The 25,358-nt window shown below is 35.5% G+C and overlaps 1 protein-coding gene across 1 annotated transcript in view; it reads left to right on the plus strand.

Annotated features, from left to right (window-relative positions):
• The window catches only part of LOC141558653 (annexin A8), a 29,283-nt gene extending 4,545 nt beyond the window's left edge, over positions 1 to 24,738 (plus strand). Inside the window, exons 3-13 of the mRNA XM_074296147.1 lie at positions 763 to 853; positions 3,727 to 3,821; positions 5,260 to 5,373; positions 5,771 to 5,861; positions 7,567 to 7,646; positions 7,931 to 7,990; positions 10,043 to 10,136; positions 13,029 to 13,124; positions 14,869 to 14,927; positions 17,435 to 17,557; positions 23,856 to 24,738. Of these exons, the coding sequence (XP_074152248.1) occupies positions 763 to 853; positions 3,727 to 3,821; positions 5,260 to 5,373; positions 5,771 to 5,861; positions 7,567 to 7,646; positions 7,931 to 7,990; positions 10,043 to 10,136; positions 13,029 to 13,124; positions 14,869 to 14,927; positions 17,435 to 17,557; positions 23,856 to 23,915 (963 nt within the window). The 3' untranslated portion in view covers positions 23,916 to 24,738. The remainder of the gene's footprint in view (positions 1 to 762; positions 854 to 3,726; positions 3,822 to 5,259; positions 5,374 to 5,770; positions 5,862 to 7,566; positions 7,647 to 7,930; positions 7,991 to 10,042; positions 10,137 to 13,028; positions 13,125 to 14,868; positions 14,928 to 17,434; positions 17,558 to 23,855) is intronic.
• Positions 24,739 to 25,358: the final 620 nt, after the last annotated feature.

Here is a 25,358-nt window from a genome sequence, read left to right on the forward strand (position 1 = left end):
CTGCTCCCAAGTCCAGCACTCAGTCCACTTTGCCCATTATCTTACTTAGTACTTAGGCAATTTATTTCCCTTGACCATCACTTCAGTGGCAGAAGGTAAATCAAGTGTGGAGGGAATTATTATTTAGATCGCCCAGTCAACAAACACTTATTAAAGACCTAAGACAAGTTGTACTCAATATAAGTTGTAAGCTGTGTTATGTGCTGGAAGAGCTATTATACTTAACTAAAACATGGTGCTTGTCTGGAAGCTTTCATGAACAAGACACAAATACAGAAAACTGTAATGCGTAGTGTTACCTCCTAAGCACATTCAAGTTGCAGACCAACGGCAAAGCCCATTACCAAAAGGAGGAGGAAAATGGGAATGGGGAGATTGGTAGAGAAAAGTGAAGAATGAAAAGATAGCATTCTCTGCAAATAGAATGGAAATTTCCTATGAACAAGTACCAGTTTGTTTTTTCTTTCTGTTCTGAGCAATTGAGCATGGTGTCTGGTGCTTAAGGGTAACTAATAAACCCTTGTCGATTTGAGTATGAAAGGCAGTGTCTAAGAAAGGAAAATTAATTCAAGTCTTCTTCTCCTTCCAGAAAGGAACTTTGAGAGTTTCCAAAATTGCTGTAATTTGCAGACTACCTGTTTATTGTATATGCTTGAGTATACTAGCTTCTGAACCAAATGCCACAGAGATATAGGTTCCTGATAGTGTGTCTGGTCTGGCTACAACCAGAGATGATGGAATGATCATTCTATTTTTTCCCAGGTTGAGCAAGAAGCTATCACTGTGAAAGGCAGCCCCCACTTCAACCCTGACCCTGATGCTGAAACACTGTACACAGCCATGAAAGGAATTGGTAAGTTGTCACATAATGAGCCCTGCCTTTGAAAAATTATTTTACGGTCATCCTAAGTGGTTTTATTTGTTTTCAAAGAATTAACTATTTTATATAGAGGCAGCATGGGAATAGTAAATAGACTGGATAAGGAACTGAGGAAGGTGTGGATTTAAATCCAGTCTTTCCACATACCTATTGAGTAATTCTAACACAGCTTTGTCTCCAAATGCCTTTGGGCCACTTTCTAAGATTAGAAATTGCAAAGCAGTTAAGTTTCCTCACTCTGAAGATCAATACAAGAATTTAATCACAGATTTTTGACCAAATCAACAATAACCAATTATTGTGTCAAGTGGGTTGAAATGGAAAGATTAGTATAAACATATCAAGGGGATATTTGTGTGTGTGTGTGTGTGTGTGTGTGTGTGTGTGTGTGTGTGCCTGAGAGAGAGAGAGAGAGAGATAGTATATATATATATATATATATATATATATATATATATATTTTACATGCATATGTGTGTATATATATGTATATATATATATATTTTACATGCATATGTGTGTATATATATGTATATATATATATATATATATTTTTACATGCATATGTGTGTATATATATGTATATATATATATATTTTACATGCATATGTGTGTATATATATATATATTTTACATGCATATGTGCATATATCCATCTATGTATATATAAATATATGTATTATGTACATATATTATATATGTGTGTATGTATATGTGTATATATATGTATTTGTATAAATGTCTCTCTGCATATATGTATATAGTGATAATTTAAAAGACTTGAAAAACAGAGTTTCTGAGTAATTTAATCACTGTATTAATAAGGCCAGTACATTGTTAATAAAAGAATTATCATCTGACCATCTGCCTTAGATTAAAGACCACCAGGGTAGCAGACTCAGGGCTTATTTGTTTTTTGAGAAGAGAAATGCCAAGCAATTCTGATTGGTTAGCATAATGAAAATTGGGCTATATTAAAATGAGGGGCTAATGACATCATGTCACTCTTGGACACCTTGAGCAATATCCCCACCCAAACCTGAGTAGAAGACAGTGGGCTTCCCACATTAGATTAAATTCCTTATAAAGCTGCTTGGGGTCTGACCAAGATTGAGGAGAATTAATTCAGTCTCATTATCAATAAAGTTCTTTAAGAGACTGAACTTTTTATTTTTTTAAATCAGAACTTTGACAAAAGGGGAGAACTCTGGGTCTCCCAAATTATTGGTGATTAATAATCATTCCTATAATTATACATATATGCCCATATATGTACATATCTATGTATACATACATATAGATATATACAATTATATGCATACATATATTCATACACACATACACAATTATATATTTATGCAAATCTATATGCACGTGTCCATATATACATGTACATACAGACATATTCATATGTATGTACTTGTGACAATACATTTGTGCATACATATACTGCATAATACACACATATACATATATGCATATATACTTATATATAGGTATATACATACACCTACACATATATACATGCATACATACACCATGAGTCCAGCAGTTTGGAGGCAGAAATAGTTAGAAATTAACTATGGCCATCTCCTAAGGCTTTCATGCGAGAAAATAACTGTTTCTCCAGCCACAGTGAGGTTTTTGGGTCAAGATGGGCTTGTGGGATAGTGCTAAATTCCAAGTGACTCATTTTACTTTCTGCCTTTTAATAACATATTAGACTCTCTGCTCTTGTGACAGGGCTAACATCAACTGAAATGTTTCTTCTCATCTTCTTGGAATGAGGTGAAAGCTTCTTTCTGAGCTGATCACAGAATCCTAGATCCAGAACTCAAAAGGATGGAGGAGGAAAGCCAAACTCAGAGGACTTGAGAGATCCTCCCTCACTCTGGTCTTCCACTATAGAGACTGCATTCAAATTCCACGTTCACCTCTCTCTCCCTCTAGGCAGTACACAAGATAGTGATTTCAGGAGTGAAGGCTAAGATCCGGGAACACTTAGAGGAAGGAAGGTCACAGCCTGGGGCTAGGGAGAGATCTTTGGCCTGAGATCTAGAAGATTCAGGTTCTTATCCCATCTCTACCAGGCTTTTTCTTAGTTTCCTCATCTTAAAACAAAGGGTTGAAGGACAGGACCTCTAAGTTCTTTCTTAGTTTTGAATCCTATAGGTGGTATAACTATTATTATTCCCATTTTACAGGTGAAGAAACTGAATCTCAGAGAAAGTCAAATGTCTTGTCTTTGAACTCACAACTAGTAAGTGATGAGAGTGAACAGGTCTTCTTATTGTTTCTATAAAGCACCAATTTCTGGTGGATCCAGGGACATTTTCTTCTTGCCTGGTGTAATTAGGGTAACGTTGTTCTAAAAGAAGTCTTTAAAAATCAGTATTAGCTGCTACAAGATAATTTTTACAGTAGCCTTGACTAGAAATGTGAGGGGAAAAATCAGTCAATCAATGAATCAATAAGCATTTATTAAATGCCTTCTTTGTGTCAAGGTGCTGCATTAGATGCTGAGAGTAATACAAAGGCAAAAATGAAGTGACCTGGGACGTCAAGGAGCTTACATTATAACAGAGAAGACAATATGTATGTCTATAAGCAGAGAAAAAATATATAGAATATATACTAGTAGGGCAAGTTGTCCAGAACGGTCTCTAAGCTAAATCCTGCAGGATTGCTCATGGGATCGTCCAGTGCTCGGCGTGCTGCAGCTAGGAGTCGAAGGCAATGACTACAAACTTCTCAAACAACTGGTTGTTCTATTGATGAGACTATGGAGTCTCTGCTTCCAAACATCAGTTGTCTTATGCTAATCAAATTTTCTTGTTCCTCAACAGGTACCAACGAGCAAGCCATCATTGATGTTCTCACCAAGAGGAGCAACGCACAGCGGCAACAGATCGCTAAAGCATTCAAGTGTCGGTATGGAAAGGTAAGAAATGACACCACATGGCCTCCTGCCATCAGTCACTTCCTTTGCCAGTCTTGGAAGGCAGTGCCAGGGCTGCACTTGATGTCCAGAGATCTGCCTCGAACACTTACTGGACTGTGATCCTGGGCAAGTCATTTAGCTCTGTCTGACTCAGTTTCTTAATCTGCAAAATGAGAATAATAACAGTACCTACTTCCCAGGTTATCTATCATGAAGAGCAAATAAGATAAAATTTGCAAACCTTAAAGTGCTATAGAAATGTATCATTATTATTATTATACTAAATTACCTGGTTACCTATGTGAGTAATGCAGCTCTGTGTTAGAACAAGAGGAGTGAAATCAGATACAATTATGTCCACAGTCTCCAGCCTTAAGTCCATAAAATGTATATAATAATAGCTTTGCCAGCTCTGGTCCTGAATTCAGGAAGACCTGAGCTCAAATCTTATCTCAGATACTTAATAAGGCATGATTGCCTCGGTTTCCTCATTTGTGAAATGAGGATAATAATAATATTAAACTTCCAAGATTTTATAAGGATAAAATGAGATAATTGTAGAACTCTGCAAATCTAAAAAGTATCACACAAGTATTATTTTTTTTTAAAAAGCAATTACTGTGACTCAATGATTCCCCAAACTAGCAAGAAGAATCTCTCCTTTCCCATTGAGTGGAATTTCAAGGGTCCAGTGACAATATTAACAACTAACATTGATATAGAGCTCTAAAGTTTGAAAAGTACTTTATATGTATTGATCCTCAGAACAACCCTGAGGGATAGATGCCCTTATTATTCCTATTTTACAGATGAAGAAACTGAAACTCAGGAGAGGTAACTCAGAAAGTAATATTCAAGTATAGTTCTTCCTAACACAAAGTCTAACTCTCTAGCTATTACTTGACCTACCTGACTTAAGCTAAATATCTGCTTTGGAGGTGCTGTCAAGAGAATACATTTGTACAAAAAAGGCTTGCAGCCTGATTCTGCTTCCCTTGGCATTCACTATGATTGGCTAACCTCAAGTTCCTTTGATGGAGTGATTCAGAACTGGCCACTGATAGAGGATAAGATAAGATAAAAAGGCTAACTCATATTTGTTGGCTGGAGAAACAATGCAGAACATATGCAGGTTAAAGGAGCTCATGGGAGGAAAGGAGAACAGTACCAAGATGGCAAGACTGCAATGCTATCCTTTAGCTAACAAAGTCCAATGTTAAATGACATTGCATCCACTTCTGATGGCTAATATTAGTGATTAGAGATAGAACATCTGAACTAGAGAGACATCTGGGCAATATGGTCCTGAGAAAAGATGAAAGGGAATGAACCAGCAAGGTCTCTATGGCTTCTTTTCTAAAAACTGGCAATGGCAAGGAAATGTGTATGAGCCAGATTATCTCTGATGGAGCATCTTCTTATTTTCTCGTTACACTAGGATCTGACTGAGACCTTGAAATCTGAACTGAGTGGCAAGTTTGAGAGACTTATCATAGCTCTCATGTACCCACCGTACAAATATGAAGCCAAGGAATTACACGATGCCATGAAGGTAACTGAAGCAATGGTCAAGTCCTGTCAAGGATCAGCTGAAGTGCTGCTCATCCAAACGCAGCCTGAGGTGTCAGCTCTCCACAAGGAGGATGAATGTTTAACCTTCTGCATCCTCCATGGTAGACATTTAGTAAATGTCTGCCATGAGGTGGAAGGATTGATGCTATCTCTTTCTCTGTCTCTGCCTCTCTGTCTCTCTCTCTCTCTCTCTCTCTCTCTCTCTCTCTCTCTCTCTCTCTCTCTCTTCTCTCTCTCTCTCTCTCTGTCATTGAAATATGCTCAAGTGCAACACTCTACCACCCTAAGAACCTGTCTCTTATAGTATCCTCCCAATCCGACCAAAGGCTGCCATTTGCTAGGAGTTACTCTTATATGGAATTTCTTTCTCTTCCTAGGGTATAGGAACCAAAGAAGGTGTCATCATTGAGATCTTGGCATCTCGGACCAAAGCCCACCTTAGGGAAATCATGAAAGCTTATGAGGAAGGTAAGAATCATTATAGCCATGCCATTCACACCTCATGCCATGGATTCACATGGCAGTTACTGAACGTAATTCACCAATGAGAAGGTTTAGTAATAATAGAGACAAAGATATGGGGAGATGGAAGTTATCCACTGTTATAGGGTAAAACACTTTGGGAAAGTAAAGATCTATATGATGTTATACAGAAGTAAAAAAGCATAGAATGTTGGCTGTAGAGATTTTAGAGATTAACTTTTTATTTGCTCACCATCTATTATACCAACTATTTTATTTGGGGGATTTTTTTCACAGAAACTATATTTTTCCAAGTAAATTGAAAATTGCTCTTATATTCATTACTGTATTTCATAGCCAGTGAAGGCTATTTTTATAATTTTAAATTGTCTCCCTCCAGTACTTATTAAATTTTTCTCATTAATAACAGCTTGTCTAGAAGGGAAAAAATGAGAATTAAAATGGCATTCTCTCCCAGGGCATAGTAATGTAAGGACTGCCTCAAATTACTAACAAATTGATTATTAAGTTGTTGTTGTTCAGTCTTTTAGTTGTATCTGACTCTTCATGACCCAGTGGACCAGACTGTCCATGGGATCCTCTTGACAAAGATATTGATATGGCTTGCCATTTTCTTCTCCAGAAGTTAAATGATTTGCCCATAGTCACAAAGCTTATAAATGTCTGAGATGGATTTGAATTCAGGTCTTCCTGACTCCAGGTCCATCAATTTATCCATTGAGCCACCTAGCTGCCTCCTCTTATTTTTTCACTAAGGTACAGACTAATAATTTGTGACATGTGCAAATGATAAAGTCTGTGCTCTCTGCCCTACTGTACTATAAAGGAAAAGGAACTAAGATGGAAGCCATAGGCAAATCTTAGGGAAAACTTGCTCGATAGGCTTCAGAAATATAATACAAGTTATACAGACCAATTTCAATGAGAAGGAAGAATTGTGAACAGGAGTGTTGCTCTTCAAGCCATGGCAAGAGTAGAAAGGTGATGAACTCCTCAAGAGGCTACTCTCAGACTCAGTATGGTGATAGGGACATCTGGTTCTAAAAACCTGACAGAAAATCAAAGAACACGGCCGTATAGATAGTCTGTCATCTGACAAGTTAAGAAACAGAAGGTTAAGGAGGATATGGACTGGCTCAAAATCACATTTATAGAAAAACCAATGGATTTTGCAAAATGTATGTATGTATCTATATCAAGGGCTCTCTCCATTGCACGATGATGTGAACAGATTTTGCTGCCCACCAACACTGCAATGAGCAGTACAACACATTCTTGAAGTTGATGTCACAAGATTTGAATTCAAATCCCAACTGTTTTACTTTAGTTCTGGAGTATTAAGCAATTCACTTAATCTCCCCAATGTTCAGTTTCCTTATCTTTAATGTGCTACATGATCAAATGTTGTCTCAGACATTTACTAACTGTGTGATTTTAGACAAGTCACTTGATTTCTCAGCCTCAGTTTCCTCATCTATAAAATGGAAGGGTCTCAATGGCTTCTACAATCCCTTCTTGTTCTAACTCTCTGCTACCCCAGGCCCCAGTTGTTCTAAATCTGGTATTTTTTTTCTAAGAATACTTATCTCAGAGAGTCGTTTCATCACAGAAGAAAAAGTACTTTTACACTTTAAAGTGCTATATAAATTTGACTCAATATCATTAACCCTCCTGAGTTTCTGTCTTGTAGAATATGGTTCCAACCTGGAAGAAGATATTAAATCAGACACCAGTGGATACCTGGAAAGAATCCTGGTCTGCCTTCTACAAGTAAGAAGGGGTTTGTGTTTCTGATGGTCCCCAAGGCAACCATGAGAGAGCCTACTAGTCTGGTTCCCTGAGAAGATCTAAGTTAGAGAGCTAGGTCAATCAGGTTTGCAGAGGGAAAATCTTTGATGATTCCAATGTCAGCGGAATGGAACAGTGCAGACTTATTTGTCACTACAAGGTTAGCCAAGGCTAGGAATGTAGGGTTCAGCCTCAGCTTCAAGTCTAATCTGGGGTCAGGTGGAAAGATTCCATTGCCTTATAAAACTACTTTTTTCCTCTTCCAGGGCAGTAGAGATGATGTGAGTGGGTTTGTGGATCCAGGATTGGCACTCCAGGATGCACAGGTAAACTTTTTAATTATTAAATGAATTTTTTTATTATTCTAAACTTGTCAAACACTAGAAAATATGGGCATTTCCATATACAAAGAACAACAAAAAAAACCAGAATATAAAGGTTCAAGCCTCTATGACATATAATTTTAATATTTAAAAGTACATTAACATGTTCAAAGCTAAACCACTATTTATGTTGTTTCTCTCTTGGTATTTTAATTTTATTTCTTCCTTGATACTTTTCTCATTTTTAATGGTTTTGCCCAAGTAAATTCTAAAGAATCTCAGAGGATAGTTAGTCCAACCTATTCATGAGCCTCATCATTGCTTCCCTAGAAATTAAAGTTTTCCATACATCCTTCACACACACACATACATACATTCTTTGCACACACAAACATATGCAGACACCATGCTGTTTACCTCCCATGTAGGCACTGGAAAATTGGAACTATGTTAGACCCAGATTTCAATGGAAACTGATGTATTCAACTCCTTTTAGGTCAGACCAGTGTCTTTGTGAGAAGGAGTTAGAAAGATGTCATCTACTTGGAATTCTTGAATTAGAAGAAAAAAGAAAGTCCCCAATGGACAAAGTTTGAAATTTGTTCCCTTACATGTCACTGTCCACTGGAGGATTTGAGCTATTATTCTATTATCACAAAAAAAAAAAACACTTATGAGACACAAAGGAATTTTCTGTCTTTCAAAACAAGTACATTTATAAAAATAACTATCCCCAAATTTCTCTTCTTATCCCATATATGTGGGATCCTAGGTTACTGCCTCTCTTGCCTACCTAGCTTAACATTTCAAATAAACATTCCAATAGTTATAGTTGAGATTTCTTCTGTCATTGAATTAGGAGCCAATTTTCTGTCATTCTATTTCCATACTTAAACCAAAGAAGTTCTTTGAGAAAGAAAGTAGAAGAAAACTATCTCTTTCTTATCAGTTAAATAAGTGAATATATAAGTTATCTAAAGATAGACACCAGATTTGTTATAATTTGGTTTGTTTCTTTAGCCCAATCTGTGATTTCACTGTTATAGAGAAATTCCCATTCAGGAAACTCCCTGTACCAAAGGACATCCGAACTTGGTCTATGTCTTAAATATTAAATATTTAGCTTCGAGCACGGAGAGGTTATAGAATTTGCCTGGAATCACATAACTTGTAGATGGCAGAGGTGGAACATGATGAACCCACATGACTCTGAGGCTGGCCCTCTACTATATCAGCATTACAATTTTAATTTTCTATGGGATTCAATCTGAAAAAATATCCATAGAGACCTTTTATTATTATATTTAGAAACTAGAATCAGAGAAAATCAGAGGAATGAATTTTATATGCCATCAAGCTTTCTCGTTTAAAAAATGAGATCTATTGAGGAGGAGTGACCTGTCCAATCAATAAAATTAGACAAGAACCAATTCTTCTGATGGCCTGTCCAAAACTTTTCTCAATTCAACAAACTGCTTCCTTTGCATACTGATGGCAGAACTTTTAAGAAAGCAGGATCACCTCCACACCACAATGAGACATTGAATCATTCGGTCTTCCTTCTGTCATCCATAGTCCTACCCAAGTCAAAAGGCAATCCTAATTCTTTTTTATTCTTTCCCAACATAGCTTAAAAGGGCAGCCAGGTGATTCAGTGGCTAGAGTCTACATGAGTTCAATGAGTTGGACATAACTGTAATGACAGAACAACCTAGTTAAAACTATTATTTACCACTTTCCTTGCTCAGAAAGGCTCACCCAGTCAGTGAGTGCCCTCTGCATCCACACTGATCACTTTTCAAAATCTTCCCTATTAGAACCACACAGAGACCACTTATTCCTTTTTAAAAATAGCTTATTTCCAATTCATGGAACAGAACAAGCGTTTCTAGGACATTTACTCCTTTAACAAAATCCCTTCTGCTTCTCCCTCCATGATGGTGACTCAAATGCTCTCCACCATGATACTTTTCTTTCAGTTTTTAGACTTTCTCACAAGTAGATATTGTTGGGGCTGACAAACACATTGTAAATAAATGTTCTTTGTGCTATTAGGATCTCTATGCAGCTGGAGAAAAGATACACGGTACTGATGAGATGAAATTTATCACCATCCTTTGCACCCGGAGCGCCACACACTTGATGAGAGGTACAGAGCATTCTTTGTAGTGTTTTCATACTCCTACAGTCAGTCAACAACATTTCTTCAGTGCCTTCTATGTGCCCAACACTGTAGTAACTAAGCCTTCATAGAGTTATTGGTGAGCCCTGCTTTGGCTGTGGACCAGTTCAAATCTTGAATCTCCATCGCATCCAACTTTTCACATGAATCACATCAAGATAGGATAAATCTAAAGCAAATAGAGAAATTGATGTGTTCAGTCCCTCATCTCTGGGCAGTGTCTGTGTGGGAATGGGTTACTCCTACTATTAAACCTACTTGGGATTTCTAGAATAATGAACTAAAATTCTCAGCTCTTACCCCCCATTCATCCTTCAGAGTTGAGTCTCTGCAACTAATATTGGTCAGGATTGATGCAACTAAGATACAGGAACTCCTCTAGATCCAGAGAAGCTCCTCAAACTGCAGAGAGAGACTAGAGATTTGGAGCAGGTCTACCTGGAAAGAGAGAAAGGTTTCAGCCTAGGGTCACCGTTTAACAATTAGCACAGATAGGGTATCTGGCCATCTTCATATGACCTAGTGTATCTAGAAGAACATCATCCAGAGATTCTATGAACTCAGCTAAGTAGATTGTTGATACAACAATCATACTAACTAGTATTTACATACAGTTTAAAGTTTGCAAAGTACTTCACAAATATTATTTTATTTAATCCTCACAACAACTCTGAGAGGAAGGTGCTATTAGGTACTTTATCATCCCCGTTAAGACAAAAATGAGAGTAAGAAAGTGATTCTCAAGTGATTTTCCCAGTTAGTAAGTATTTGAGACTAGATTTGAACTCGTCTTTCTAATGGCAATACCAAATACCTTCTTGATGTTATGGGTGACTAACAAAGTAATTGAATCATCTTTTACAATAGAAGTAATTCCATGGAGGAGTATAACCACAGTCCTTCAAACTCAGGATTGTCCTCTGGCAAAGTGATATAAAAGGGACTATTGCTCCCTCTACTGAATCCCCTCTTGTGCTTATATTGTGGTATGAAAATGATCCTGTGTTCCCAGAGCTTGTGACAAACGGGCAAGTTAAATTCCAACCAGCTAGAAAAATTCTTAATACAGAGATATATTTCTAGCTAAGTTTGAAGAGATGTGTTACTAGGAGGTTGCCTATCAAGTGATAATTATTTCAGCCACAACTCCAGAAAAAAGGCCATCTCCTAAAGTATAGATGGGTGGCTATCTGCATCAGTGAAAAGAGTAGTCACACAAACAAAATCAGGAGTGCTTGAATATTTGAATTAATAATGGCTCTCATTTACATTTTGCTTTAATATTTACAAAGCACTTTCCTTACAATCATCCTGTGAGAAAGATGTAATTGTGTTATTTTATTATAATTGATTATTTTTTATAGTTGAGCCAAATAAGTCTCAGAGGGGAGACGTGATGTAATTAGAATCACACAATGCTATATTCTTTCCTAACATCATGCTTTATGAGACATCAAGGATAGGGAAAGGTTAGAACTCAGGGCTTGGGGCAAAGAAGAACTGAGTTGAAATCCAGTCTCAGATTGCATAACACTAGACAAGTCACTTAACTTCTCCCTCTCAGTCACTTTCCTCGTCTATAAAATGAAGGGTTTGGACTCATGGCCTCTAAGATCCTTTCTGGCTCTAAATTTGTAATGCTATAATTGTCTTCATGATATCAACCTGGAAAGATGCACAAACCACTTCCATTTCTCTTCAGTGTCCATTAGGAAGTCTCGTCTATAGAATACCTAACTTTTTTTTGTTTTGTTTTGTGTTTTTTACCTCTACCATCTTGAGGTCAAATTGCCAGTGTTACAGCTGATGCTAAGATCACACAGCTAGTCTGTACTGGAGATGGGACCCCAATTCCAGCTTTCTTGACTTTCTTGATCAGTGCATTTTCCACTCTGCCAGGCTACCAAATAAAGAGATTCACTTGGAATGAGGAGTTCTGAGTTTGACTCAATTTAATTTTAACAGGTGACTCCTTACTGACTCCATTAACAATTTGGGACTAATAATACTTGGGAATACCTTTTTTTTCAACTTGACTGTGAGGAAAGGATCTTGTAAAACATAGAGCAAAAAATAAATGAAAGTTACTGATGTGTTTAAAACATTCACCTTAAAATTTAAGATGAATTAAACAATTACTGAACCAGTTAAGTTCTTCAGATAAGAAGCAGGGGAACCAACTCCAATAGTCAACAAAAATTAACCAAAGTATTTAATGTGTTTCAGATGTCTGTAGTCTATTGAGAGAAAAAAAATAGAAATTTGTACTCATAGAAGCAAATGGAAACTGTATACAAACACATAAGTAAATTCTTGGTAATATTTGCAAAAGTTGAGAGATACTAATAAAATGTATGGGGATACTAATAATTCATATGAGGGATACTAATAATTTGTAAGTTCTAGTAGTATCTCAGAGGAGATGGCACTAGAACTTAAGGAGCTAAAAATTCTAAGAGACAGAAGTGAAAATGAAATATATTCTAAGAATGGGTATACACAAAGACCATAAGATTGGAAATAGAATGTCAAATATATAAAACAAAAAGTTCAAGAATGTAGCATGCTTGAAAGGGAATGATGTCCAGTGAATAGCCTCAAAACATTATACTAATTGTTAGACCTTTTTTGCTAAATTTTGTGTTTCTTTTCATTTATTCTTTCTTTCAAAAGTGTAAGTAAACGATTTAAATTCTATACCTTTGTAAGGCATTTTATATAATCAATTTCAAAAATTAGAGAAAAGAAAGCCTTTCTTAGACCATAGATTGTGATTTTTGGTTCAGAAAACTTATCTGTAGCAATTTTCTTTCCCTAAAAGATTCTTGTGACCCGCTAATCCCTACTCTTTCTGCACAGTGTTTGATGAATACCAGAAAATTGCCAACAAGAGCATCGAAGATAGCATTAAGAGTGAGACCCATGGTTCCCTAGAGGAGGCGATGCTCACTGTGGGTAAGGCATTGGGAGAGTCTCAACAATTGTCTACAACTCCTTATGGCTTTCAGATTGAGGCTGCTTCTTGAGAGCTGTATCTACTTGGGTCCACTAATGGAAACAAATGCAAAAGATTCAAGTGAAATTCAATAAATATTTTTTAAGCTTGATATAATGGATCTCAGCTTTGATAAATATTGGCAGGGTGATTCTGGACAAATTATTTAGATCAGTAGGCAACTATAAGTGGCCTATAGCCATAAGCAATAAGTGGCAAAGAAGGTGTCAAGTTACACTGGCATGTATAGCTTCTATAAGATTGCTTGCTATGTTGGGCAGGGAGAAAGAAGGAAAGGAGAAAAATTTAAAACTCAAAAATCTTACAAAAATATGTTGAACACTATCGTTAGCCCTCAAGTTTCTAATACTCTATTTGTGCAAAGATAATTAAATACAAAATTCCGCCCTCTGTGACAAGACAGAACAAATCTAATCTCTTTTCCACATAACTACCCTTCTTCTAATTTTACACATGAGATGAACTGATTTGATTTTCCTTGGTTATATTGCTGGTTGAAGGAAGGAAGGAAAGAAACACTACTTAAGCACCTACTGTATGTTTAGCACTCTACAAATATCATCTTGTTTGATCCTCACAACTACTCGGGGAAATAGATATAATTATTATGCTCATTGATAGTTAAAAAACAGGCAAAGAAGTTAATTTTTGCACAGGGTCATACAATTAGTGTTTCCAAAATGACTCACACTTAGGTCTTCTCAATTCCAGTTCCAGCTTTCTTTCCACTGAGTCATTTGACTTCTTGGCTCAATCTAGTGTCTTTTTCATTATACTATGATACTTTCAGAACAGAGGAAAGAAAAATATAATTTTTTAAAATTTATGTCATAAGGGACTATAGATGTGGAGTATTGTATACACTATCCAATTTCAATCACAAGAATTTATTAAATATGTGCTATATATCTGGTACTGTCCAAAGTGCTTAGGATTCAAAGAAAAAGTAAGATCATTCCTTTTCCTCAAAGAGCTTATGTTCTAATGGAGGAAACAATGTGTATATAAGTAGGAATGTACAAGTTATATACAGAGCTATATACTAAGGTTTTTTCTCTCTTTTTATACTTAGATACAAGGAATGGCTTGTGGGAGGAGGAGGGATATATTTGGAAATGAAGGTGATATAAAAACAAAAGATGCCAATACAAATTAAGAATTTTTCGATTATATTAATGTTACAATAAATAAATAAAGCATTGAGTTGAAAAAAATACAGAAAACACAAATCTGTGTTTCCATAAATTTCCCAGGTTGAGTTGAAAGCCACTTCAAACCTTGAATTAAAATCCACTGAATCCTCCCAACAATTTACTGAGTCTCCCTCATTTTACAGTTGGGGCCATCTTCTAAAACAAAACTTTTTGAAGTCATATTTTTAAATAGTTCAACTTAGATTATCAATACCAACCTCACCATAATCTAGATACTGATTGTTGGGAGTTATAGTCATGAAATAAATCCCTGATGACTATCATGATGACAAAATACAATGAGGAACCATTATTCCTAGAAACATGAATATATACTTCTAGAAGTCAAGTTAAGAAGACCTTATTTTTATAGAAGATTCAAATTTCAAACTTAGTAATATGATAAAGTAATAATGATAATAATAATAATGATAAAGGTAATAATGATAAAGGATTCTAAAGGATTAATAAAATCTTTCCTTTTGTCTAGTGAAGTGCACCAGGAACATTCACAGATACTTTGCAGAGAGGCTGTACTGTTCCATGAAGGTGAGGCTGTGCTAATAATTTAACCTATCAACTTCTTCAAAATTCTTTGTTCCTGGGTTTTATGGGAAAACTGATGATTTGGGGTTTGGCTTTTTTGGGTGTTTTTTTTTTTTGTGTGTGTGTGTATGTAGCTTTAAACCTCTTCAATAAACAATAATTTTCCTCTTACCTAAATTCTATTTATCAAAAGTTCTTTTATTTCCCAAGGAGACATTTTGAGTAAATATGGTTGGAAAATAGTGCTTATTGATCAAAAATCATTTATTAGCTACTTATTAGGTGTTAAGTCTTGTGGCAGGGCTGAAGTTATAAAGCTGAAAATAAAATGGTCCTTGCCTTCAAGAAACTGACATGGTGAGGAATGGTAAATGGAGAGAAAAGGTAGAGCATATATTTATATAGTATAAACAAAATAAATACAAGATAATTTTGTTAAATCCTACTTATGGCTACCATATGTCTCTTTGTTTCTCCTTGAGTGAACTTCAATTTAAATTCCAACCCAAACTAGATATCCATCTTTTATATCTTAATATTTTGACCTTTCAGACTAATGTTCAATTCTCAATGAACTCCCCCAAATCTTTAATCTTTTCAATCAATATGCTTCAACCTTCTAATTTTAACAGAAACTCTGCTATTTACCATACCTCTATAAATGTCTCCACTAGATTCCTTTTTCCAATGTCTATAATTTTTAGGACCAGGAAAAAGATCAAGGATACATGTTGCTTTTTGATTCTTTTTTCTAGACTTTTCATTCACAGACACTACTATTCACCTAGTCTATCATGTTTTCTACATTGAGATTATCTCTGATTTTTCTCTCTCCTAACCAGTTATTTCCTAAGTCTCACTGATTTCATATCTGTGACATGACATATTTATTTCCTCTTCTCTATTCCCATTGCCTTTATTATTACCAATCTAGACTGTTGCTGAAAGATCCTAACAGATATTCTTCTCTCTGTTTTCTATATCCCTCCTAACAATCCTTCGCATAGACTATTTCTTGCTCATCAATCTTTGCATGTCCTTTAACTATTCAAAACATCATATGGCCTGCCAAATAAAGTTCACATTCTTCTGCCTAGCATTCATGGTCTTCAATAGATTGACACTAATTTTCCAGACATTTAATTTTATTCCTCTCATTCACTCTACTTCCAAACTGGTCTGTTCACTGCCCCCTGAACATGATACAGGTACTATTTCTTGCCTTTGTACTTTCTGTTTCCTCCTCCATTATTTTTTTTAATTTCTACCTAACCTTTATAGTTAATTTTAAATGCCACCCTCTACAGAAAACCTTTCCTGAACCCCCAAAAGGGATGACCTTCATTATTGGAATTACATAACACTTTGTTTTCTAACTCTCTAATATATTTATCAAAACATTTGAATGTTATAGTTGGATATGGTTTTGGCTGATTCTCCTACTAGATTAACCGTTCTATGAGGGCAGGAATCATGTATTATTTAAATTTTATACCTCTAAATCCACTAAGCAAAGTATTCTAAACTGTGAGGAATTAATAACTATTTGAATGAATAAATTAACAGCATCAAACCAATTTATTTTTAAAAGTTGCTGAGCTGGAAAGATAGCAAATACATAAAGGAAAAAGTATTACCTCTGATTACCACTATCCCTTTGAGAAGTTTAGCCAGTGCATAAAAATAAATATCTTCCAAACTACCTCAGCCAAAAGGAAAAAAAAAAGTGATCTCTTTGCTTAAAAGAGCGATTTAACTACTAGTTTAGAGTATCAACTCATTTCCAATGCTTTATTGACAAGTATGATAGAGAAAAACATAAAACAGCAAAAAGTCATCAAGGGGAAAAAAAGAACATAAAAAAATTGGCTTAAAATCTGATTAACCAAATCTCCTCAAGAATTTTTGTAAACAAAACTGCAAGAAAGGTGACAAATAAATGTGAGATGGAACAGGGTTCTGTAACAATCTATTCCCCTCATTAATGATGACAGCACTACCATTTTTACTGTCACTATGTGAAGTACCTCATTATATGAGAAAGTAGAAATGACAATTAAATAGACAAAATCAAGAAAAACAGCTTAAATAAAACAAACACAGACTCCAGAAGACAATATTTCATTATTCTCAAACTAAATTGGTCTGGGTAGACTTTTATTAGGAAGATTTTACTTGTAAAATAACAAGGATAAATGTCCTCAAATGTTATTTATTATTTTAAGGTCTTGATTAATCAATGTTTTTTACATAACTCACTTAACAACCACTAAAATTTTCAAATTTTATTATTAAGAAAGTGAAAAGGTTCAAATTTAATGGTAATCTTGTTAGTTGGGAAGAGAAATCATGGAGAGTGATACTTTACATTAAATTAATGAATTTCATTCCTGTATTTCAAAACATATATGGAAATATTTCATTAACTGAAGTCTAAGTGAAACTTAATAAGTTTCTCTTTCTTTTGAAAAGGCCAGAAGTAATATCTATTTTGTAACTATTTAATCTAGGGATTAGGAACTTGGGATGGTACCCTGATCCGAAATATTGTTTCAAGGAGTGAGATCGACTTAAACCTCATCAAGAATGAGTTTAAGAAGTTGTATGGGAAGTCTCTTTCTAGCATGATCATGGTGAGTAAATCCTTATCCTCTACCCATTTAATTTACTGTTCTCATGCACACAGACACAATTATATCATCTCTCTGATAAAAAAAAAATCTGAGAATCCTATTGTCTCCCAAATAAAGGTTAAATTCCACTGCCTGGTACTTTAAAGAAAAAAATCCAATCCCTCTTTCATAAGAGAACCCTTCAAAATGCCTTCTCATTTTTACTATTTCCTGAAATCATCTCCTGAAAACATCCCTCAAAAGGACTTTTGACTAAACAGAGTTTGAAGCAGTAGCAGCATGTCAGTGTTCAGGTTCTGTTTAACAAATTCATGGAGTAACTTTTGAGTTCCTACTGATAAACAAGTCAAAACAACCCACATTTTTATTTGCTTTTCTTTTTTTACTTTTGTTGCCTCAAGCAAAATGTACTTAGCTTGAACTATATAAAGGAATGAACTACCAGTGAACCATAAATTTAGATGGTTGTTGTTCAGTCATTTTTTGGTTAAGTCTAACTCTTTATGACCTCATTTTGGGGTTTCTTGGCAGAGATATTGGAGGGGTTTATCTTTTTTCCTCTCCGATTCATTTGACAGATGAAGAAACTGAGGCAAAGAGAATTAAGTAACTTGGCCAGAGTCATACACTGTAAGCATTTAAGAGCAGATTTGAACTCAGGAAGATGAATCTTCCTGACTGGAGGTCCAGCATTCTATTCACTGTTCCACCTAGCTTCCCTGAATTTTGATTGGGCTGCCTCTAAGCCATTTAGAGTATGAATTTGTACCCAAAGATATTTTGAAATTATTCAATTCTCCTGTGCTTTGAGAACTTTAAATTTTAGATATATAGAATTATATTTTAGGATGAAACAGAAACTAGAATGTAGATTAATATCTTCTAAAGTATTTTGTCCCAGAAATGAACTTACATTGCCCTTCAAAATATGAAAACAAGCTCTGGCTTTTTCAGATGCAATAGAAAAATCTTCCTAGGGACAGTGATAAGTAATAGTCCTAAGAGATTTAATTTTAAGAATCCGTTCCGAGAACATCCTCCCCCCCCCCCTTATAGTGCAAATAATGGTCATGAGAATCTGGCAAAGAAATTCTGGAGCCATGTGCTTCCCCTTACCAGGCCAGCATTACTACCATTTTTTACTGTAGAATTTGCTACTAAGGTTTTGAATCCTCTACTGGGAAAACCAAAAGACTGACCCCAGTGACCCTGTTAGAAGAATGCTGGCCAAAGTGCATTAAAGGAAGATTTTTATTTAAAGGAAAGAATTTAGCAGAGCACAGGTGGACAGTCTCAGTCTCATTATCACAAAAAATTTCAGTGTCAGAAAGAAGTTATCTATCATAAAACCAGATCAGAATTAACCTCTATCCCCTTATGGATGGTCCTCTTGTTTTCACCTGAAGGCTTCTAATGAGGAAAAACTCACTACCTTCTAAGGTAAACTATTTTCACTCTTATGGTCTGATTTTAAAAAGTTTTTCCTTCCATCATTGTGAGCTCTAGCAATGAGGAGCCCTACTAAGGATGACTCCTTATTGAAGCTCTTCTTCCTCTCCTTACTCAGGAGTAGGGACTTTGTGTCATATACAGAATCACTGAATCTCAGAGTTGGAAAGAATTTCATAGGTCTGGTTTTAACCCTTATCTGAATTATGTGATGCAAAGTTTTACAGCCTACTGGATAAGTAGATGTTTGACATTCACTTGTAGGCTTAAAGTAAGGGGGCATCTTTTAGCTCCCAATATAGTCCATCTCATTTTTAGATAGTGCTAGTTATTAGAAAGCTCTATACTAAACAGACACAATCTGCACAAATCCCCTAGTCTTCATGAAAATACACCATGATAATCTTATTTCCAGATAAGGTGACCAAAATTTTATTCCAAATCTCCCCAAGAAAGCTGAGCATCCCTTGCCCAAGGCCCTACATCCTGCTAGTCCAAGACCTGACAAGATAATTCCTAATTATCATTCCTAATTAGATACTTGGACAGCATGTATCAGATTATTTCCTTCTAAAGTGAAGTTGAATCCACAAGAGCTCATACTTTAATGTGAATGACCTTTGGGTTCAAAGCCTTCCTATAAAACCTGGAGAGAGAGATAAGCTCAGAGCTCAGAATCTTCTAACTAGAAATATTTTTAAAATACTGCTAGGACATCAAAGTTTGAGTGAGGTTTTCCCCAAACCAGAGGCAGCTTGATGGTACAGTAGAAAGAGTACTGGGTCTGAAGTCGGGAGCTCTGGATATGTCATCTAAAATATTTTTTCCTTCTCTTCCTAATCTGTAAAGTGAGGGTGATAATAGCCATCAACCTCCCAAAATTATTATAAAGATCAAATAAGATAATAATTATAAAGCACTTAGCATAATTTCTAGCACATAGTAAGCACTATATAAATATTACCTGTTATTAATTGGACCATTTTTAGTCATCAATTTGAAACACATGCACGAATACACACCCCTTTGTAACTCAGATATGCTTGCACACAAAGCTACAGTTACCTACAAACTTTATTTTTTAATAGTAAACTTAGTAACTATTTGTTGAATTAATGATTTATTTTAAAAATAGTATCCCTTTCCCCAGGATACACTTGAACTTTTTTCTCACGTGGAAATGAAAGGCTTATCACGTGAATACTCCCCAAAGAAAAGCTCTTTCTTCTAATATATAATGTCAGCTTCTGCTATCTTGATAAATGAGCCTCCTTTAGGGATCTGGAAAGAATATTAATTTCCTGATGAAACTTGTGATGAATATCTCCTCCTTCCCTTTTTCCTTCTTCCCTGATTGGAAGAAAATATACAAGATGGAGAGAGGAGAAAAGGAAAGGATCACTTCAGACATTTTCTCATATAACTGAAATAATGCTTATATCTATGACCTAAATGTCAAACTTTTTCCCCTGACTGACTTGGCTGGGCACATCAAGTTAATTGGTAGTTGGAAATCATACTTAGATCTCTAAGTAAAGTTGTCTCTATCCATGTCCTCCAAAGTACCACCTGAATTGCACTGAGCAAACATTGGGGATGGCCTTGAAATACTGATAAAGAGTAGCTTGCATTTATACAACACTTGCTTTTTTCTCAATGACTGTGGATGATAGGCAATGAAAATATCAATATCTCCATGGCTATATACACTGAGGCTTACAGTAAAAAAAGCAATTTGACTAAAGTCATGTCCTTAATAAGCAGCAACCCTGGTTTGGAGGGAGATGTGACTTTGAGTACACTACTATTTCCACTAATAATATGCTGTTTTTAAATGAAGTTACCAGCTGGCCACTGGGCAATTACAAGGACAGAATAGCTCCATCTGTTCATGTAGTCCCTGATCATTGACAGTGGTGATGACTAAGCAGCCTCCTAAAGGCCTCTCTGGACTGGGATTCATTGGTAATCAATACCCTGATTGTGGTAGTATTGCTATCCTGCTCCTTGTAATTGTTGTTGAGTACCCTGAGCATGTGCTTGTGGGCTGAGTAAGGAGTATCAGTATAAAAATATGAAACACATTCTAACAGAAAACAAGTTAGCAAAATAGGCCCCAGACATGATCCTATTTTATGGGCGATCTTTCTGTTCATTTGTGTTGCTTTACTACAGATATTAAATGCTATCTCTATTAGAGTTGGAAATTTTTCTATGTGGCTTAGAAATAAGACTTGCTTTTTTTATTTAGCATAGTTACCAGCTTCATTTTTAAATATGTTATCTAAATCTTAGTCATTAGAAACTAATTCATGAACTGAAGAAGACAGGTATATTTCTGGGAAATAATTTCTGCACTCCTTTGACTCATAATTTCCACCCAAGAAGCCTCAGGCAATGAACAGGCAGGTTACAAAATTAGAGGGTTGTTTTTAATGAAAAGAAAAAGGGAAACAAAACAAAAATTCTTTTTTACACTTACTAATACTTTTTTTCTCATTATATATGGAGATGACCTTCAACATTCACTTTTATAAGAATTTGAGTTCCAAATTTTTCTCCATCCTCCTGCCCGCCTGTTTCCAAGATAACAATCTGATATAGATTATACATGTACAATCATGTTAAGCATATTTCTATATTAGTCATACAAAACAAAAATTCTTCAATTAGAAATCACTAGTATTGAACATCTATGTAAATCTCCAGAATCACTTACAGCCCCATTATAGGAATTCCATCAACATAAATCTCGGGCCTCAGGTTTTCTCATGGGAATTCTATTCTCTAATTGCTCCACTTTCAAGAAATTTTGAAGAAAAAGTGTTTTCTCTCTTCCACTCTGTGTCTCTCCCATGATACATCTGGCTTTTTCTGTGTGCCTATCTTTGTCTCTGTTTCTATCTATATGTCTGTGTGTGTGTGTCTTTCTCTCTCTTTCTGTGTGTGTGTGTGTGTGTATATATATATATATGTGTGTGTGTGTGTGTGTGTGTGTGTGTGTGTGTGTGTGTCTATATATATCTATATCTATCTATATATATGTGTGTGTCTATATATATGTGTGTGTATCTATATATATCTATATCTATATATATGTGTGTGTGTGTCTATATGTATGTCTATATCTATCTATCTATATATATGTGTGTGTATGTATGTATATATATATATATATATATATATATATATATATATATATACATACACATATATATATATATACCCACTGTCTCTATTTATCTGTGTGCTTCCATTTGCCTCTCTCCTCTCTATCTCCCCTCAACTTCCTGTGGATCATTATGCTAATAAGGCCACCAGACCTTTATTTATCAATAAACAAGTGAGGGCTGATTCTATTAGCTTTTATTGTGTAGTTGTTAGGTCAATTTGGTGTTAGAATTGAATATTCCATCCAATCCCTATTAATTTATTGGCTCCAGCTTGACCATCAGAAATTATAGAATGAAAAGGAGGAAATTTTCTCTTAAGCTAAATATTCACTTAATGAAATGCAGCCTCTGAAGTGAATCCAATGCTTCTCGTAATAAAGTTTTTATGCAGCATGGTACCAAGGAGCACCGGGTAGCAAGTATCTATCAACAAAACACAGTATTTAGCTACTTAGGAAATATAAGATCAGACCTTTGGACCTCTTTGTCCAAGAAAGATCAGAGTGAAGAGAGATGGTTAAGATTTTTTTTTCTTGATGATATTAAATATACCTACTTTCTTCTGCTTGAACACAACACATATTCTCTCTTCCTCCTAACTACTTTCTCCTACCCTCTCCTTTCCAACTATGATAAAATTTACTTGTCTTCTCATATCAGTGGTGAGAGAAATGACTATTCTTTCCTTCTATTTAATAACTAATAATTGAATTAGGACCAAGGTTTTTCCCCTTTTCTTTTTACTTATTCAGAAATCTGCCCCTGCAAGTTATTCAGACAGACTTTGAAGTGTAGGACTGATACTGAGAAGAACTCAGCTCTGCTCAAAAGATAGTTAGGTGAATTAATGGATTCCAGTCCTTTGTGTTTTATTCAAATCTGAGGAAATATGAATTTTTCCTTTTGTCAAACTAATGATAAGGACACAGATAATTCTCTTTGACTAAAACTGAGTGATTCTGATCACATGTCCTAGTGCTTCCTTAGAATAAACTCATTTCTCATTATAATAATCAGTCTTCTCATTAATTGTTAACCAATAAGAGTTGATGTCTACCTTCAAGAACACCCAGTCTTCCAAGGAAAGATAAGCTTGGAGTGGGTTCCATAAGGGCTCTTTGAGCTAGGAGAGATGGCCAAATGGCCGTTCTTTTATGTTGATATTAATAAAACAATTATCCAGAAACCATGTCTCTCAAGCTTTCCATATGCCACAATGAATTTTTGTCTTGAAATTGTTCAGTTTAATAATCTCATTGATAAGATGAATGCTAATCTATAAGATTAAAAGTTTCATGAGGACAGACTTCTTATCTAATTTTGTATCTTCTAATACCTAACAAATTGCTTTGCACATTTTCTTGTTCAGTCGTGTTCAACTTCTTGCGAGTTGGGGTTGCCTATTTGGGGTTGCCTCGATAAGGTTTTCCATTTTCTTCTCCAAGTCATTTTATAAATGGATAACTGAGCCAAAAAGGCTTAAATGACTTGTACAGGTTCACAAGGCTAGTATCTGCAGCCATATTTGATCTCATGGAAATGAGTCTTTGATTCCAAGTTCAGCGCTCTATCCACTGCACCATCTAGTGGTCCTTAGCTACTTTGCACCTGACTTAACAATAAACATGTGGATTAATTGATCACCATTAACTCTCATTTTCTTGACACTTTTCTAGGGAGACACTAGTGGAGACTACAAGACAGCTCTGCTGAATCTGGTTGGGAATGACTCCTGAAGCTTCCAGAGGCAGAAGAAAATGTCAGAAATGGGAATTAGAATTACAGGATACCATTGTTGTCAATACTGGGGAAATCACATGCAACAAGCTTTTATTTACAGAGTTTCTATTTTCTTTGTTCTTTGTTGTTGTTTTGTTTTTTGGTTTTTTGGTTTTTTGGGGTTTTTTTTTACAAAATCTCCAACCCTTTCAAGCTACTATTTCAAGCAGTTGGAATCAAATATGTTGCTCTGTCTTCCCAGCACAAGAGAACATAGCCCAAACTCTCTATCAGGCTGAATAAGGAAACCTAGGGGGCTCAATTAAGAATTGGTACTAAATGCAATCACAATACCAAGGGGTCTTTGATAACCCTCAGGTAAGCAAAGCCCCATGTGAAACTAGCCACATGTCTTGAATCTGATAGAATTAAATCATTTAGTTCAAGGCAAGTTATCACAAGATTTAATTAGGAATGACTGAAAACAGAACACAATTATAACAATTTAAAATATTATTAATTGATTATCGCCAGTATCTTTAAAAAAAAAACTATCCTCATCTAGAAATTCTGGGAGATCAGTGGAAGCTAAATTTCATGACATGAGAAGCTGAAGTTGATCTATTTTATTTGCCAAATCAGCCGTTCCTGGGGAGACTGAAAGCACGGCAGGGCTAGAGCAAAGAAAAGAGTTGCCAGACTCCAATAGCAATTGTTGACAGCAACTAAATTCTTATGGAGACTGGATGTATTTGCAATAACTGACTCTCCCTATTGGAGAATTTCTGAATTCTTTGTTGTACTTTGCAAATTAATAAAGATTTGTATATTAAAACCTAAGGATTTTGGGGTTTGTAGTAATCATTTGGCTGGAAACTCTTTCTTTGGACAGGTCAGTACAAGTAAAGGGTACAAATGAAAGGGGCTCATTGGGATTCTGAAACCTCTGAACACATGATTCTGTATGGTGTCTCTGGCTCTGGAAGCTTTCCAAGGTAACTAGGATGATTTCTATTTACTTAATCACTTATAACAGTTTATACTCAACCATCTCTTCCCTCATTTATCCTCACCACCATCCTGGGAGAGAAAAATGGCAATCATCACCTTTGCATTTTGTTGATGGGAAAACGGAGTCAGAGATTGGATATCTTGCCAAAAGGCAAGCCACAAGTCAGTGTTAGCCACCACACTGTCTTGTTTCACAGACAGATTTGTGGTATTGTGAACTATCATTAGTCAGTATTAAAGCAATCATTTCATATAAAGTGAAGTCAGTTCAATATCCCCTCAATATATTGAGGATATATCAATATCCTCTAGTGACTAGAGCACTAGACCAGGTCACAGGAAGACTTGATCTAATCTCAAATACTTAAATGCATGACCCTGGAAATATCACTTAACCACTTATGCCTCGGTTTTTCTCATTTGTAAAATGGGAATGATAATAGGATCTA

This window comes from Sminthopsis crassicaudata, chromosome 2, assembly GCF_048593235.1.
Source record: "Sminthopsis crassicaudata isolate SCR6 chromosome 2, ASM4859323v1, whole genome shotgun sequence".
Classification (NCBI taxonomy): Eukaryota; Metazoa; Chordata; class Mammalia; order Dasyuromorphia; family Dasyuridae; genus Sminthopsis; species Sminthopsis crassicaudata.